This window comes from Penicillium atrosanguineum, assembly GCF_028827265.1.
Source record: "Penicillium atrosanguineum strain IBT 20685 chromosome Unknown utg000008l_segment0_segment0, whole genome shotgun sequence".
NCBI classification, from domain to species: domain Eukaryota; kingdom Fungi; phylum Ascomycota; class Eurotiomycetes; order Eurotiales; family Aspergillaceae; genus Penicillium; species Penicillium atrosanguineum.
This window is the reverse complement of record NW_026623140.1, coordinates 159,762-177,001: the sequence shown is the minus strand read 5'-3', so window position 1 is coordinate 177,001 and position 17,240 is coordinate 159,762. Positions and strand designations below refer to the sequence as shown.

The following is a 17,240-nucleotide window of genomic DNA, read 5'->3' as shown; positions in this document are numbered from 1 at the left end:
CACATCCGAGCGTAGCAAATCAGCCTTGGAACCAGCATGGCATCATCCAAATACGATGCATCACGTGGGTTCAATTCCAATGAAGGAACATACAGTTGGGATCATAAAGAAGACCTTGTATTCGATGAAAAACCGGGGCCGCATCACCAGCCTCGGCTACATGAGCAAATTCGGCTACTTTGATTTCCCACTAATAAACATACAACCGAAGATACCGAGGAGCCCCACATGAGCGACCAACGAGTGGTTCAATATAACCGAGCAAAGCCGAGGGCAATTATCCTGCTGTGCGTTATTCCACAACTTGACTTGTTTGAACAAGAAACAGCCTATCTAATCCATAACGGCGACCGACATGGAGCCAAAAAGACCGCGTACGCGCGCGAAGAAGGCTTGCCTGGCCTGCAACGCGCGTCGCGTGCGATGTAATGTGCTTGAGATGCAGCCTTGTCGCAACTGCGTGTCATGGAACCTTGATTGTGAATTGGGAGTATCACGGCGAGGAAAGTAAGCATTCCTCGGCTCTTTGCCTCCGTTTCATACCAATATCTCTCGGTAGATACCCTCGTCGGAACAAGAAAGCCTCACAAGGACCGAGTGAGGCCTCGCAAAGCGCGTCGGCTGCTCCACTTCCTCGGCAGAGCTCTATTCATGATCGCTTATTGCATTACGCACCATCAAATCGTGCCGAGACGGAGAAAGGCGTCGTTCATAAAACTGTGTTTCTCGGTGAATCAAGTCCCTTGACATGTGTTGTTGATGAGGGCCAGCGATCGCTTGACAAAGGAAATGCATGCGGGATCCAGAAGGGACGACTGCACTATTCTATCTCGGAGCTTCGCGGCTCTGCAGAATCGCTTGATAATTCTCTGAGCCAACGCAGGAAGTCTCTCCAAGATCGTCTCATTCGCGAGAGTGCTCTGATCTTTCCATCACCTGCGATCTGTGACGTACTTCTCCATGCATATTTTGAATGGTTCCACCCATGCTTCCCAATCCTCGATCGTTCACAGATCCAGGATGAATATCATGAAAACAAAATTTCGCCTCTCCTCCTTCAGGCAATTCTCTTCATTGGAGTGAGTATATGCTCGGATGTCAGTTTGAATACGACAGGGTACAACGATCGTTACCAGGCGAAGGGCACCTTTTATTGGCGTGCAAAAGAGATATATGATGTCGGATGGGAGACTGACACAATTATCAAGCTACAATCCTTGTTTTTGCTAAGCTTTTGGCGCGGAGGCCCTACTGAGGAGCGAGACGTTCGCTTTTGGCTTGGGGCAGCTATTGACTTGGCCCAGAAAAAGGGCATGCATGTGATGTAAGCGATTTGCTTGCGCACCATATCAATAAGCTGACAATTCAGGTCCAAGTTGCCTTTTTTGAGTGAGCGTGACCAAAAAATTTGGAAAAGGATTTGGTGGGCGTTATATGTGATGAAGCCACTCAACGATATGGATCTACCGTCGCTAATGGAGCAACAGGTTCGTGACCAGCAAACTTCCGCTGCACTGGGATTACCATCTCGTATTCGCGATGAAGATTGTCAAGTTGAAGGGCTTAACATACCAGATTTCGAAGAGGACAGTTCTGCTTCAACCTCTGAGACTTTTCAGAAACCGCCCGCGGCGCACGTTCCCTACGTGATCGGGATGGCGCAACTTGCCAAATTATGTATGTTTTTCTACTCGAGATATGTCAAGTTCACTGACTAAGAGCACAAAGTACGTGAGGTTGTCACTAGCCAGTATCTACCTGGTCGGTCAAAATTGGATAACCCATCGCGCCCGTTACTTCGCAAGCGTTTGACAGAGTGGGAATCCAACCTGCCGACAGAAATGCGACTTGAAATATCTACAAGTCGAAATGTGATGTTCCTAGTTGGCATGCTCCATATGGCTTATAAGTATATCACCACTCGTTCTGTCTCTCTATTTTGAAACCCGAACCCGACTAATCAAAATCTAGCAATCTATACATTTTGCTCTATCGACCCATATTTCTCCAACAGCCAAGTGGGTCGACAAACATTGAGGGCAATATCGCTTTAGAAGCAGCCACAAGGAGTACGCGTATTCTTGAGGATATGCTTTCTGATAACTTGGTGCAACACGGGCCAGTACATCTGTAAGCTTTACAACACCCGTTATGCGTAGCCTTCCTAATATATGAGTAGGATCACGCACACATTCTCTGCCTTGTGCATCCACACTATTCACTTTTCGCGAGTGGCTAGCACGGCCCGGAAACTCGCAGAACATCGGGCAAAGTTGTGTCTCCTCGGACTCAAGGAACTTCAGAAGTCTTGGGACTTGGAGAACTGGGTCTTGGATCTTTTCTTCCGTTGCCTGGATGATCGCATTGCTCGGAATCTTCGGCTGGCCGACTTCGGGATGTCATCCTCGGGACCACCAGGGCAATCATTCAAGATCTCACAAACACCCGATTCTCCAGCACTGAGTGCTCCCTCAAATGATACTAGTAGCACTCTCGCTCCACCTGGAAATGAAAGTTCTGCGTTCATGGCGCAGGTAAATGCAACAGATGACGCATCCATCAATATGGACTGGTATGAGCTCTTCAACGTGGATGGAGATGACTTTTCAGGGCTTGCTGGATCTTTGACAAACCCGGACTACCTGAACCCTCAAAATCTAGAATTCTTGTACCGCTTTCTATAATTTTTATCCTAAGTACACGATCTTACGAGTTTAAAATGAAATTTTGGCGACTGCAGCTCTATATTCCGGTAGATACCGGCTATTCTATGTTTCTCAATAGCCGCAGACATCGATTTGACTATCTGGACAAGCCCAACTCTGCCAAAATCGCCTGGTTATGTTCCCCAACTCTCGGAACCGATCCCATCTGGGCCCCGTATCCACCACGATCGGCACTTTTTGTCGCCCCAGGCGGCAAAAGAGTCTGAATGATCCCTGCCGGAGTTTGCACTTCCGACCAGCGGTCGCGAGCCTTTAGCTGGGCATGTTTCCAGACCCCGCACATGTCATTGACATTGGCATTTGCGATCGTAAACTTGTCAAGTCTTGCAATAGTTTCTTCGGCAGTGATTCCAGAGAAGGCACTGCAGATGATGGCTTTTAACTCGTCTCGATTCTGCGTTCGAAGAGAGTTGGTTGAGAACCGAGAGTCCGCGGCCAGCTCGGGCTGAGAAAGAACGCCGCGGCAGAAGTTGACCCATTCCCTTTCATTCTGGATTCCGAGCATGACCGACTGACCATCACCGGTCTCGAACGGACCATATGGGTAAATGGATGCGTGGGATGCGCCCGCTGGTACTGGGCCAGGGGCATCGTCGAAGGCGTAGTACATGGGGAAACCCATCCACTCGATCATGCTCTCTAACATCGAGATGTCGATTTGACAGCCCCGGCCATCCTTGTCACGCTGCATTAGTGCTGACAGGATATTGGTGTACGCGTACATCCCTGCAGAAATATCAGCAATAGAAATGCCTACTTTCACTGGCTCCTTGCCAGTGCCAGTAACGGAGAGCATCCCGGCTTCGCTTTGGATGAGAAGGTCATACGCTTTCTTGTAACGATATGGACCATCCTGGCCATATCCAGAGATGTCACAAACGATCAAAGAAGGATGACATTCCTTTAAAGCTTCGTAAGATAGACCAAGTCGCGCAGCTGCGCCCGGGGCCAAGTTTTGAACGAGTACGTCGGCGCGTTCAAGGAGCTTCATCAAGACCACATGGTCCTCTTTTTCTTTGAGATCTAATGCTAAGCTCTCCTTGGATCGGTTGGTCCACATGAAGTGTGATGCTATTCCATTGACGCGCGTGTCATATTGGCGCGCAAAGTCACCAACTCCTGGTCGCTCAACTTTAATGACACGGGCTCCAAGATCGGCTAGTTGCCGGGTGCAGAATGGCGCGGCAATAGCCTGTTCTAGACTAACAACAGTCACACCGGCGAGAGGTGAAGGCCGATGGCCCGGACTTTCACTTGAGTAGAATCGTGAAGCTAGAGTTGATGGGATCGTTAAGAGGGGTTGTAATCCCAATGAGTGCAGCGCGCGGGTGGCTGAGACCACCAGTCTCATCGTGAACAAAGAAGCGAATAAATCGAATCAAGAGTAACATATTTCAATTCAAGCGGCAGTAAGTGTCTTAAAATGCCAAATTTATATCATGCTCAATCAAACACCCTTCGTCGGCGACCGGACGAACACAGTGGGGAAATCGGCAAATCGGCTGCATGTCGGTTACATGAACGTATGTGGGGGAACCTGGCGAGAGACACTTAAAAGGACATTCAGACGGGTCAAAGGAGTCACAGAATCAAATATGTCCCGTCCTCAATGGCAGGGTTTACTTCGCGCGCAATGGATCTCGTCATTCAGAATGGCTCGCACACCCAGTCGTGTACCTTCAGCGCGTGTTGCATTCTCGACCTCGGCGTGCCGGGAGCTCATGGAGATGACCGGTTTCACCGAAGAACAACTCACTGTTAGAGAAGCTATTTCTCACATATGTTCCAAATTCCCCAACACATTTTGGCAAGAGCGCGATCAGCAGGAGAAAGACCCTAAGGAGTTCCACGCAGCTTTGGCTAAAGATGGCTGGCTTGGTATCGCTTTGCCCGAGTCTCTTGGGGGAGCCGGACTAGGTATTGTACTTCCAGATAGAGCCTGCATGAACCGAACTTAACTGCTTTCAGGAGTTTCGGAGGCCACAATGATGATGCAGACCATCACGCAATCCGGCGCTGGAATGGCTGGTGCTCAGGCCATTCATGCCAATGTCTACGCGACTCAACCACTGGCTAAGTTCGGCACAAAAGAGCAGCTAGAGACGACGATTCCCAACATAATAAACGGAACCTGCCGGATATGCTTTGGTGTAACCGAGCCCAACACAGGACTTGAAACCCTCAAACTCAAGACCCTTGCAACTAAGACCACGGATGGATATTCCGTCACGGGTCAGAAGATCTGGATTACCTGCGCCCAGGTTGCTTCGAAGATGATTCTGCTAGCTCGAACTACTCCTCTAGAAGAAGTGATGAAGTCATCTGAAGGTCTCTCCATGTTTTGCATCGATCTCAACCGCGATAATCCCGGCTTGGACATGCGCAAGATTAAGAAGATGGGCGGCCGGGCCGTGGATGCCAACGAAGTGTTCTTTGACAACTATCAAATTCCGGCCAATGCATTGATCGGAGAGGAGAACCAGGGATTCAAGATTATTCTGCACGGCATGAACGCCGAGCGCTGTTTGTTAGCAGGCGAGGCACTAGGTCTCGGGTACGCCGCACTGGAGAAAGCATCCCAGTACGCCAAAGATCGGGTAGTATTTGGTCGGCCGATCGGGCAGAACCAAGGTGTAGCCCATCCTCTGGCCGATGCATACATGAAACTGGAAGCGGCGAAACTGGCCACCTATCACGCTACACGGCTCTACGATACAAACGACGGATCAGTCCCGTTCCAGTCAATCGGAGTGGCCTGCAACAGTGCTAAATATCTGGCTGCGGAGGCAGCCTTTACAGCGTGCGAGCGTGCCGTCTTGGCCCACGGCGGAATGGGCTATGCAATGGAATACGACGTGGAACGATATTTCCGCGAATGTCTCGTGCCTCGGATAGCCCCAGTCAGTCGCGAGATGATCCTGAACTATGTCAGCGAGAAGGTACTTGAGCTGCCAAGAAGCTACTAGTCAATCGATCAATCATTGTCCTATCAAGGAAGGAGGCAAGATGGGGGGTTGAATACAACCGGGGTTTCTTAGTGATATTGGAAAATATTTGCCTTCAATTGAGAACATGGTATTGAATTTCAATAGATGGTTGGGACACTATGTAGGACAACTCCGATAGACGGCCTGAAGACTGCTTTTACTCGAGGTTTGCGTTTTACCCTTCCTCGAAGAGACTATCAACTATTTGTCTAACGGGTAAAATTCAGGCCAGAGGAACTCACCTAGTCCGAATATATATCTAACTTCCGCCCGCACTTTTGTCCATGTTAGTCGTATGGTGAATACGATTAGTTCTTGCATTCCCTACGGCGGCGGGGGGTTTACAAGTCCCGCGCTGCACATTGCTAAATAGGAGATTCGGAACAGTATGGTTGTCTACCAGGCCCACTATGAGCTGAAGCTGATAGTAGGTCGGGCTTGGGCTTGGTAACCGCGTCCAGATCAGTGATTCTAGGGGCACGATACCGATTCTATGTCGTAATTGCCGCAACTGAATAGTTGACTTCACTCCAGATCTTTCCTGATTCCCTACTTTCGGGGTTTTATTTTCGAGAATTCTCTTCAATCAATTAGTTGGTATCATATTCTAAAGTATTTTGGTAGCCTTTGTCGGGTTAAACGGTATGCAATATAAAGAAGAGAGCCGCAGGCACAAGCCACAAGAATACCAAAAAGAATTATTCCAAATGATTGAGCTGACATCCGATATGACTCGGTGTAGATAAGAGGGAATGCTTTGAATAAGAAGTAGCAAATTGCAAAGATGAACCCAGTATCTGAGCACGTAAACGCAATAGCCGTATATCCCGTTATAATTTTAACCGGTTTCGTGATTGATAGTACGTGGGAAAAAATCCCACCCACAGTTTTTCCCAACCTCCATAGGGAGTGAGGTGTTTTCTATGGAGAGCAGCTGCAACTTTGGCCATCACCTCCGCGGCAAGCTTCATCGGCTCTGAGGGAACACAGTACGCACTTTGTCGAAGCTCCTAGCTTTGCTACGAATTTTGAAGTATACTTACATACTTACCTCCTGGATTTCCATGAGAATAGCCCCGATAGCTGTTTCTCATGATAAAGATAGTCGAAATTGGAATGCTAGACTTCGGTAGGAGTGGCGAAGCAAATTCATATGCATCAAAATAGGAAGGGAGATCTGCTATTTCTTTTTCCTAATAGTTATTGGGTTACGTCTCTACAGTATACCTTGAAACTTTTTCAAGATTGGGTTTGGCTGAATAACGAGAAAAATGTCACTGGTCACTTTCAATTGGTTCCGCTAGGCAGGCTTCGCGCGTGTTAAGATCAATAGACATCAGCTCCACGGGGTCAAAAGGCATAATTGAGGCTACATATACAACGTGAAGGTCAAGTCGATTAAGATCAACTGGTTCTTCGTATTGACAACTCGGGAATTTTTCCCGAATGGTGCGGCCTCATTCCTGACCTGTACCAACTTCAGATCACAACACATAAGACAGAGCCTCTCACGCCATCTACTAGAGAAGAGGTTAGGAAAGCCTGTCCTGGGAGGAGTTGATTTGGGGATTGCAGCCTTTGGTCAGTTCTCCTCGGGCTGCATTTTGAATGACCTCTCAGGGGATGGCGTGTCTTCTGTGAATTCCTCTTCAGACTGTTGGTGGTCCTAGAATCCAGCATCTTCCCTGACCTCTTTTCTTAGGACGAGTTCGGCGATGAAGATGAATTTTCGGGAGCAGTCTCATGTTTTCAAACTTGACAGGTTATTTTAAGAAAACCTATTCGATCCAATTAATACCTTGAATTATGAAAGAAGAGCGATTTATAAGTGATAGAAGACTTGTTTGAGATTTGATATTCGATTATTAAGTCACTAATGATATTGCATAGCCCCGAGTATTTAGGGACAGGTCCTTCCTTCTGGTGACAGAGCAATGGCAGCATGCTTGTGGGTTGAAGACCACCATCAAATAAAAAAAACCTTCTGTGTCGAAACTGGCTCCCCTGATCCTCATATTAATCACGGAGTACACCTCTTAGGAACCGTGTCCACGAACTATGCTTGAAACGGAGGGTTGAACCGTAATGAATTATTTCTTCACCCTGAAGCCACTGCAATGAATAAGACTATCTCGGCTCATTTCCTAGCTCGGGTTCCTAAAATAGTAGTTCACTGCAGTTCAGTTGCATTGAATCGGCGTACGTGGGCTTAAATGTATGCCCAACCATCTACTTCACTGCAAAGAAGCTCTAAAGCATTCAGAATTATCGATGTACAAAGCGATATACTAGTTTGCAAATACTTACTACTAACTCAAAATTTAAACACTCGTTCATTGCGCCTCAATTCGCACACAGGCCCTAAGCCTTGGTCGCGTGCTTGGTAACGGCGAAGCTGTACGAGGGCTTCGTGTCGTCCTTGACAAAGTAGTAATCGGCACCACTACGGCGCATGTCACGGGGGGTAGTACTTAAATTCTACTTAAATTCAATGGGTTGTAGTTGATGTCAAGAGTCACGAAGCCGTTGGCAGCCTGGTTGGCGTTGGCACCGAGCCACTTGGCGTAGGGGCCGAGAGGAACATCTTAGTTGCAGTCACCGGCCTCGGCATAGCCTGCACCGCCGGTGAGAACAAAATCGGTGCCTTCGTACTGGTAGTGAGCCATGAAATGATCATGGCCGTTGACGACGGCGCCATTGTTCTCGCGAACAATTTTCCATCAAAGGATCCAGCTAAGTGTGATTATTCGAGGAGGAGAGATAACCTTGGTGAATCTGGAGCACCTTCCAGGTAGCGTCAGGCTTAGCAAAAGACTCACGCAAGAAGTTCACCTGTTCCTGGGTGTCCTTGTGGCAGCCGATCACATAGTCGGTGCTGTAGACAGATGTGTCTTCCTGCTACTTGTCGATGAAGCAATCAGAGTCTCCGACCATGAAGGATGCGGTCCAGTTGGAGCCGGTCAGGTCGTAGGTGTATTAGGGTAGATGGTCGTGTCCAAAGCACCAACGATCATCGATCAAGGGAGCAAAAAGGCGTTGGAAATCAACACCGGCCTGGTCGTCGAAGGCATCGCCTACGTACATGTCAGCCCAGCACTCATAGAAGCGCTGAACACCGTCCGATGTGAAGTCAACACCGCTATCGTAGAAATTGTCGCCGACAGAGTTAAGGCCAAGCAATTATTTTTGAGACAGACCCTCTGGATGTAGTGAGCCGTGTGGGCTGTAATGAAAATCAGCGTTGGCGTACAGGCACTTCTTGAAAACTTCAATATTTTCTCCCTTCCAATTCTTAGAGGGCCCTATAAAGTAAATGACTTACTCTCTTCGATAGTCGGGTTGGAGATGTCCTGACGGTCACCGGGGTCGCAATCATTCTTGTCAGAGAGGGATGACTGAATACGGAGATATGTGTAAGAGTGATGAATTAGTGCTATGGGAGAAGTAGGCTATCTATGCTACAAACAATTCTGAAGGTAGCGGGGAATCTGCACGACGTTGGCCTGGACAAGGCATTGTTGCAGAAATCTAAAGGCAGAGGCTTCCAACCAGCCCAGCCGTAGTTTTGGATCCGTTGATATTATTCGTCAAAAACTTGATGCCCTCGCTTTAAAGAAAAAGCAATGCGAGTACATACCACCAAATATGCCCACGGCGAGGGTCTCAGCACCCTTTGATGCAACGATGGAGTTTCGGGCGGCAGCGGCACCCAAGGCCAGACTCAATGTTAGAGCAACATGAGATATGTGAGACATCTTGAATGTCAGGAGAATACAGATAGCTGTGTGGTAATTTTTGTGCTGATACCTTGGTTGCTCGCCCTTTATACAGTAAATTTGGCGCCTGGTAGTCGAGAGACACCGAAAATCGCTTCGACAGGTTCCGGGATCCATCCATGATACTTGAAGGAGTATTGCACTCCTCGTTCCTGATTTTTGATTCTTACTGTGGGAAGTGGATTCTGGGTGCCATTAGCAAAAAAGCTTCACTATTGCTATTGCTAATGAGATCAAGCCGTGCCACTGTGACCAGGGAGTTCTAGGGCGGGCTTTCCCCCTGGGAGGTGCTTGGACAATGTAATCTCCACCAGCGATGTAAGTAGTTCTATCAGAGCATTACATATGAAGAGAATGAAGCAAACACTTCCTATTTCGACCCACAGGGACCGGTTTGCGGGTTACCTATAAGCCGAGTCCCGGGTATTAAGTTGTACCCCTGGGTCGTACTATGTTAATTTCTAAAGAAGGCTGGGATGGTCAAAGGGAGAGGAGAACTCGACATAGTCCATTAAGCTTATCGTCAACTCCACGCCACCGGTCCTTAATTAATCACATAGCCACCATCAACAACCATTGCATGCCCTTGAATAAAGGAAGCTTTTGTTGGGCACAGGAACAAAATAGAATCTGCAAGCTCTGCTCTGGAAGAAAGCCAGCACGCTCGGTAGTTTACATCATTGATAGCATCAAAAGCTGACAGCTGCATTTCGGTTGATCGAACTTCTTGACCGAGGACCCCTGCGCTGTTAATTGCGTAGTCTATTCTTCCAAATTTGTCTACTACGGCTTTGAAAAATGAAGTGATGAACTTCGGGGCTGTAATGTCTCCCGGAAGAGCTAGCACCTGAACATGGATTGACGAATTCTTCAGCGCTTTTTCTGTTTGTGATAATAGGTCGGGATTAAGGTCGGTTATAGCAATCCTTGTGCAACCCTCCCGCGCGAAGGCGCGTGCAGTATGAGCACCGATGCCTTTGATGCATTAGCAAAAATGACCCAGGAATGAGCGCGATATCTCGAAGAGGTACTTCTGTGACTTACCAACTCCACTGGCGCCAGATAGGACTGCGACGCCAGGAAACAATGTTTTTGCAAGCATTTTCGTATATTGTGGATCAATACACTGAGCCCCTTCTTATAGTGAACTTCAATGCGTAAGATCCGGAGTAACGACGAAACTGTCAGTCGACTAAATGACCTCTTTAGCTAAATTGCACTATTTCATGTCTTACATTCGTATTTGCCGCTCCAGCATTGAATAAAGTAGCCCAATAGGGAGATCGGGGACATAATCTCACCAAAGTTACTTTCCCCAAAATCACATCTCCAACGCTTCCCAATTCGGGTTGGGGTAGTTGGAGTATCAGCACCCCCACGCATGATTGATGACGGTCCACATCTGTTTATCCGTCAACTGTCGGTCATAGGCCATAATTAAGGGAAATTTGGAGAGACTCAGCTACTGCGGAGCGGTGTCAAATCTTTGCTTGGCTGACAACCTTCAAAGCTTCCGACGCATTCGTCCATTTGGACCTATGGAGTACTAAGCCACACATCACTCTTTCATTCTGCTGTATCTTGCAGTCTCTTCCTGATGCTCGTGATAACCTTTTGATGTTTCTTGTTTTTTTTGCTTGGGACTCTTAATGACAACCTCTTACGATTTCTCAGGACAGGTGATTCTGATAACTGGGGCCGCAAGTGGAATCGGGTAAAGGCAACATCGTTCGTCATCTCAGAGAGAAAATCAAATCCCTAACATTTTCAAGATTCGCAACAGCGAAGGTGTTATTATCCAGCAATGCCACGCTAGCGCTATGCGATATTAACATCAAGCCCCTGCAAACTCTCGGTATCAATGAAGATAGATGCCGCATACACGAGCTTGACGTGAGATCTTCTTTCCAGACAAAAAAAACGATCGCTTCCGTCGTCCGAAACTTTGGTCGCATCAACCATCTTTTCAACTGTGCCGGAGTGAACCCCCAAGAGTACCAGTTGACCGACACGACCGATGAATATTGGAGCAAAATTATGGACACAAATGTCAGGGGCACCTACTTAATGACTCGGGCCGTCATACCTCATTTGCACGCCGGATCGTCAATCGTGAACGTCTCATCGATTGCGGGCTCCCGGGCTATGGCGCACTGGGCAATATACAATACATCCAAATTTGGGATTGTTGGGTTTTCTAAGTCCATGTCTCTGGAGCTTGGTCCCAAGCAGATTCGCGTCAATATGGTGGCTCCGGGGTTTATTCTTACCTCAACGATTATTGCGGTGACGACGGGTGATGATGCTGTTAAGGAGATTGGCGAGAGGATGTGCGCAATGAGAAGATTCGGCACGGTGGAGGAGGTGGCTGACGTGGTTCTGTTCCTCATGAGTAACGCTGCGAGATACGTGAATGGGAGTGTGGTTGATGTTGATGGCGGGGCGAAGTAGACAGGAGGTGTTGGAAATACGAGAGATGAGAATTTGACTTAAAACTATACTAAACCACAACAAGTGAAGAGTTTCCTTGGCTACACTAAAACGGCATATCATTCTTGATTCCATCATAGGACCCAGCCTGTCACAAGTAGAGCTTCATTGGATGTAACCTGACTGAGCCCTGCCAGGCCGTCTGTAGACCATCCAACCAGAAGAAGCACTTGCCCACCAATGACCTATCACACTAGTGATTGAAGTGTTACATACTCCAAAAGTCCAGAATTGGAAGCGCTCCCAAAGATAAGATATCACTAGTTCAGCGGTACTCAAAGATTCCATGTATCTTAAATTTAACTTACCCCAAGCCGAAACGTTATAACCCTTTGCCTGTGTATCTTATCAATGAAAGATAAATTCCCCAAAATTCTTGGAGAAGCTGATACACCATACATCTGGCCAATCAAATAGACTGGCGCAAAGTACTTTAGACCTTGGATTTGGGATGTTCTACGAAATGGACCCACAATCATCAGCATTTGTTCGGCATGATACCAAATATGATAAGCCTATTTCCGGGAAAATGCTTAGTCAAATAGGTTGAAAAGACAGGTCGAATGTGCATATTTTGTCTTCTAGTCAGATCAGATATATAGCACGTCTCTTCTATTGCCCTCTCGTTTGAAATATTTTTGCAATCATCACTTCTTTTTTAATAACAACCCAACTTTTTCGCCTGAAAGCATACCCCTGGACTCTGAGCAATGGGAGACAGCGACATCATACCGGTTGAAGAATCGGGTGAAATTAGCGTCGAAAAAGTCACTAAGGATGAATTCGAGGTTTTTCAAAGGGGCGAAGGACATGTTGACTTTCGTACCGTTGGATGGCTAAAGGCTGCTATCATCTTCACTAAAAGTGGGCTCCATCATATTATGATTCGCCACCATATTTACTAAATCTGGCTTATAGTTCTCTTTGCAACCGGTGTGCTGGCCATCCCATCCACAATGTATGTTGTCGGAGCCGTGCCTGGTGCAATCCTTGTGGTATTGTTCTGCGTTCTGAACACCTATGCTGGATATATTCTTGGGAACTTCAGAAATGCCCATGGCGGCTGTCATTCCGTGGCTGACATGGCAGGAATTGTTGGCGGGCCTATCTTGAAAGAACTGTGTGGTGGGCTTTTTGTATTGACCTGGGTTATTTGCTCTGCTTCTGGCATCGTCGGTGCATCAACAGGACTAAATGCGCTTTCCAATCATTCACTCTGCACCAACTGGTTCTCTTTTATTGTCATGCTTATTGTGGCTATCTTTGCCAGCGCTCGAAAATTTGAGACCATTGGCTGGCTGACTTGGGCTGGGTTCTTAAGCATTTTTGTCGCTATTTTCATTGTTGTGTAAGTACTTAGCAGCGTTTGGACTATGTGGCCCACTTACTAACTTGCTCTCAGCGTAAGTGTTGGTGTCATTTCTAGGCCAGCCGCCGCTCCTCAATCAGGGCCGTTTGATCTCGGGTTTCATGTCGTTGCCAGCCCAGCCTTTGCACCTGCAATCACTGCAGTGCAAACGATGTTCACCTCCAGTGCAGGAACATCCGCTTTTCTGCCAGTCATATCAGAAATGCGTCGCCCAAAAGACTACAACAAGGCACTCTATCTATCTATGGGCATCGTCGTGGTAACGTACTTGACCTTCAGCATTATTATCTATTACTACTGTGGGAAATGGGTTGCATCCCCGTCGCTCGGTAGCGCCGGTCCACTTATCAAGAAAGTTGCGTACGGGGTTGGGTTCATAGGACTGATTGTCACAGCTTGCCTGTGGATTCATGTTTCAGCAAAATACGTCTTCGTTCGGGTTCTCCGGAACAGTCCTCACCTTCAAAGCAACACCTTTGTACATTTCGGTACCTGGCTTTCCTGCACATTTGGACTCAGCATAGTGAGTTTCGTCATTGCGGCGGGCGTCCCAATCTTCAACTACATCCTCAGTCTGGCTGGTAGCATCGGGTTTGCACCACTCGCGCTCATACTGCCAGCTTACCTATGGATGTACGATCATAAAGACTATCGGTCTGGAACGCTTTTTAAGCAAACAGTATACTGGCTACATTGCCTTATGCTATTTGCTGGTGGTTTTATGACTGTCGGAGGATTTTATGGGGTAATTCAATCCATCTTGGACGCCTACAAGAATGGTGAAATTGGCTCGGCTTTCTCGTGCGAGGACAACAGTACGATTAAATAGAAATCTCACCAGTATTCGCACCCAATTTTGAGGTTGAAGGCTCCGCAGATTGGACCCTCTAGTCACCTTCTTCTTGATTCACAATGGAGCTCTTTGGTTCAATCCGGTAGATAGTCTTGCTTCACTACTATTTAAAGCTGTTCGCAGTGAATGAGAGATTCTGCCCCTCTTCACCGTATCCCTTGTCTCAGCCTGAATGATAGATCTAGATCCATAGCTTCCATCTCTAGAATTTACACCTCTCTCTTTTCCTCCTTCCTTCTTCATAAAAGCAAAGGGTCCTTTTCAAAATTCGCGCACGTAGTTCTAGTGTTATGATAATCATGTTCTCTCTCGTATGTCGAGGTGTAGGAAGTGCACATGAGGTGGTTATACACCACTGAAAAAGGACTGGATACATCACCTTCGCTTGCACCACCTGCATATATCACATAATGGTCCACGAGATAAATAGTAGCTAGATCCCACATTGAGGGGATCAGTGATTTGCCTGAATATCATCATACCCATATCAGGCACATCTCACATTTCTCACTCGTATCCATATCGTACCAGCACACCCTCAGGGGACTGTCCTAACATCTAGTGTAGAATTAAAAGGTTAAAATTATTATATCCATTTCACTGAACACTCAGGTAAGTAGCGTGAGAAAAGGTGTAGAGAACTGTGGCCCTGGCTAGTAATTACAGGTCAAAACTATTTGCCAAGGCAATAGAAAATGATTACAGCAGAAAGCTACGCCAGAGTGCAGTGAGTTTTTGAAAAAAAAAAAACGGTCGGGACCTAAAATCTGGGTGCATTGACCTGTAGTCTCGGGGTCGGGTTGGCAGCTATTCTCCACTCTACTGGACCAGCTGGGTCATATACTCGCCCCTGCCTTTGAGTAGGTGAAATGGTTATTGTCGGGCATCTTGGGGTAACATATTGAAGTACGTAATTTGTCGGCCAATCACAAGGGAAAAGAACTCTGCGCTGCTATATCCCTGGCAAATTAGTATTATGTTTTGAAATGGGGATGGCTCGATGGCTGTCTGGCAATGCAGACTGGACAACAACAACCAACTAACCAAACACATGGATGAGACCGTGAGTCCGTACAGGAAATCCTGAATGCAATTGTCCTGAATGAGGCCGTACGGAATGTGCTTAATGCAGCATCATAAATCAAAGAATGTAGTGACAACTGGAATGGATTGGGTAGATGCCTGATCTATCTCTATCCTCATGTAGAAACTATTGCTAACACCCAAAGTATTCGTGACACCCCAGGCCGTAACTGCATTCATTATGTCATGCGTTCCACCACTACAGTGCCTATTTAGGTGCGCGCGTACCCTCAGGTTTAGTTTCTTCTTCGGTGTTGTGATTTTGTGTCCAATATAGAAAGCGGTCAGCCTGATCTGGCGTATTAAAAACTCTGATTTGTCTAATCTATCAATCTGCCAATTTATAACGTGGTCGGTAAGCGAGTGAGCCATGTAAGCGAGTGGGCCACCCCAAAACACCATAGTAAGTACAATAATTTATATCAACAACCATAAGTTTATTCTACCCTGTCTTTCGTATCGTACTTATTTAGAGTATAATAAGTCCAGTGTGAATGTCTAGGTCAATTTAATCATGATTTGACAACATTTACCTAAAATACACTGTAATTTAACCTTATAGGCTTCAAAGATATATCTTCGGATCCTAACATCTTAAAATTTTTCGAGACTTTCAAAAAAACATCAGACTCAGTATGAAGAATATAGGTTAAGAATAAATCTTCAGGAGAAGCTACGGTTATTGAGATATAAGTTGTAATTTATTGCTTTTACTATAGTGTTCTGAGGTGGCCCACTCGCTTACCGACCACGTTATAAGAATAGACATGCAAACACTATAAACATGCGGGAATAACACTTTTCCCGGTATCCGATGGATTCCATGCCGACATTTTGTTGAGACCACGTGATACATGGTTGGCTTTTGAGAATTAAACGGAGTAATTGATTGTCCTTCCCCGGAGAGGGAAGGACCGGTCTAAATTTATCTATCTTGTGCTTATGTAACATATTGCCCGTACGGCCGCAGTACGTGCTATGGACGGACCATACTATTCCCGTATTCTGTCGGAAAGACTTTGTATACAACCAATCAACGATGTCAAAAGCTCTGTTTCTGTATTACCCCTGAGTCTGGCAATTAATTGTTAGGGGGATTCTAGATTACATAAGTAATAAACATGAAGGATAATTGTATCTCCGGTCCACCGCAGTATTCGTACTGACATAGTGTCCCTGGGACCACAGGTTGTAACACTATCTTCAATCCTCAAATACAGCCACGGCCCGGATAGGACTTCCACTACCGCCCACAAGCTTTAATGGAAACCCAATAAATCGAAATCTTCCCCGTCCAAGGAGAGTCTCTAAGTTGTCGAGTCCCTCAATATGGGTAATGCCTCTCTCCCCGCAAATATTGTGCGCGATGAAGTTCAATTCACCTTCGGGTGCAGGCGATACAGCCTCAACGCCAAAGATTTTGCAACCTTTATCGGCAAGCCAGTGCACTGACTCGGGTGCTAGGCCAGGGAAATCATGCTGCCATCGGGGATCTTCCGGGGGTACCCTTGTGTTGAATCTGATAACAGAAGGGTAAGTATATGACTTTCAAGTTATTATCCTTGTATACTCACGCCATATACAATAATACTGTGTCATCTTGCTTTATTTCTTGCCTAGAAGCAAGGAGGGCAAATTCCATTTCCTCAATGCCAATAGCTGCGCCGAGTTCCGCATGACTGAGATCTAGGCAGATACCTTCGGTATAGAATTCGCTCAATGGCATTTCATCCACAGAAAGGGCATCCAGGGCCGGGTCAAAATGTTTCGGAGCATCAACATGCGTGCCTGAATGGTCGGACATTGAGATATAATAGGAAGCGGTGCGGAATGTGGTATCACCTGCAACCATCGGCTGGTGTGTGTCCCATGGAGTCATGACAAAGGGTGGGTGGAAGGGATGGCATAGTGCCCGGTGTTGAAGAGGGCGTGAAAGATCAACTATTGTTGATTTTT

General features: G+C 46.8%; 8 protein-coding genes across 8 annotated transcripts; 4 read left to right on the top strand and 4 right to left on the bottom strand.

Annotated features, from left to right (window-relative positions):
- Positions 1–428: 428 nt before the first annotated feature.
- Positions 429–2,684, top strand: N7443_009540 (fungal specific transcription factor domain-containing protein; the record flags this gene model as incomplete). The annotated part of the gene is made up of 5 exons (XM_056889596.1): positions 429–1,324; positions 1,370–1,677; positions 1,729–1,909; positions 1,972–2,130; positions 2,180–2,684. The coding sequence occupies 5 exons, from the start codon at positions 429–431 to the stop codon at positions 2,682–2,684; spliced, it is 2,049 nt and encodes a 682-aa protein (XP_056736087.1).
- Positions 2,685–2,802: 118 nt separating this feature from the next.
- Positions 2,803–4,077, bottom strand: N7443_009539 (CaiB/BaiF CoA transferase family protein; the record flags this gene model as incomplete). The annotated part of the gene is made up of 1 exon (XM_056889595.1): positions 2,803–4,077. The coding sequence occupies one exon, from the start codon at positions 4,075–4,077 to the stop codon at positions 2,803–2,805; it is 1,275 nt and encodes a 424-aa protein (XP_056736086.1).
- A 244-nt stretch (positions 4,078–4,321) lies between these two features.
- N7443_009538 (acyl-CoA dehydrogenase family protein) lies at positions 4,322–5,692 on the top strand (the record flags this gene model as incomplete). The annotated part of the gene is made up of 2 exons (XM_056889594.1): positions 4,322–4,643; positions 4,695–5,692. The coding sequence occupies 2 exons, from the start codon at positions 4,322–4,324 to the stop codon at positions 5,690–5,692; spliced, it is 1,320 nt and encodes a 439-aa protein (XP_056736085.1).
- A 2,382-nt stretch (positions 5,693–8,074) lies between these two features.
- Positions 8,075–8,379, bottom strand: N7443_009537 (uncharacterized protein; the record flags this gene model as incomplete). Its single annotated transcript, XM_056889593.1, is given in 3 exon segments — positions 8,075–8,191; positions 8,233–8,297; positions 8,313–8,379. The coding sequence occupies 3 exon segments, from the start codon at positions 8,377–8,379 to the stop codon at positions 8,075–8,077; spliced, it is 249 nt and encodes an 82-aa protein (XP_056736084.1).
- Positions 8,380–8,689: 310 nt separating this feature from the next.
- N7443_009536 (uncharacterized protein) lies at positions 8,690–9,468 on the bottom strand (the record flags this gene model as incomplete). Its single annotated transcript, XM_056889592.1, has 3 exons — positions 8,690–8,852; positions 8,964–9,015; positions 9,351–9,468. 3 exons carry the CDS (start codon positions 9,466–9,468, stop codon positions 8,690–8,692), a joined length of 333 nt encoding a protein of 110 aa, XP_056736083.1.
- Positions 9,469–11,138: 1,670 nt separating this feature from the next.
- N7443_009535 (SDR family NAD(P)-dependent oxidoreductase) lies at positions 11,139–11,940 on the top strand (the record flags this gene model as incomplete). Its single annotated transcript, XM_056889591.1, has 2 exons — positions 11,139–11,203; positions 11,262–11,940. 2 exons carry the CDS (start codon positions 11,139–11,141, stop codon positions 11,938–11,940), a joined length of 744 nt encoding a protein of 247 aa, XP_056736082.1.
- Positions 11,941–12,689: 749 nt separating this feature from the next.
- Positions 12,690–14,177, top strand: N7443_009534 (uncharacterized protein; the record flags this gene model as incomplete). The annotated part of the gene is made up of 3 exons (XM_056889590.1): positions 12,690–12,843; positions 12,898–13,327; positions 13,382–14,177. 3 exons carry the CDS (start codon positions 12,690–12,692, stop codon positions 14,175–14,177), a joined length of 1,380 nt encoding a protein of 459 aa, XP_056736081.1.
- A 2,677-nt stretch (positions 14,178–16,854) lies between these two features.
- N7443_009533 (uncharacterized protein) lies at positions 16,855–17,163 on the bottom strand (the record flags this gene model as incomplete). The annotated part of the gene is made up of 1 exon (XM_056889589.1): positions 16,855–17,163. One exon carries the CDS (start codon positions 17,161–17,163, stop codon positions 16,855–16,857), a length of 309 nt encoding a protein of 102 aa, XP_056736080.1.
- Between the last annotated feature and the right edge of the window lie 77 nt (positions 17,164–17,240).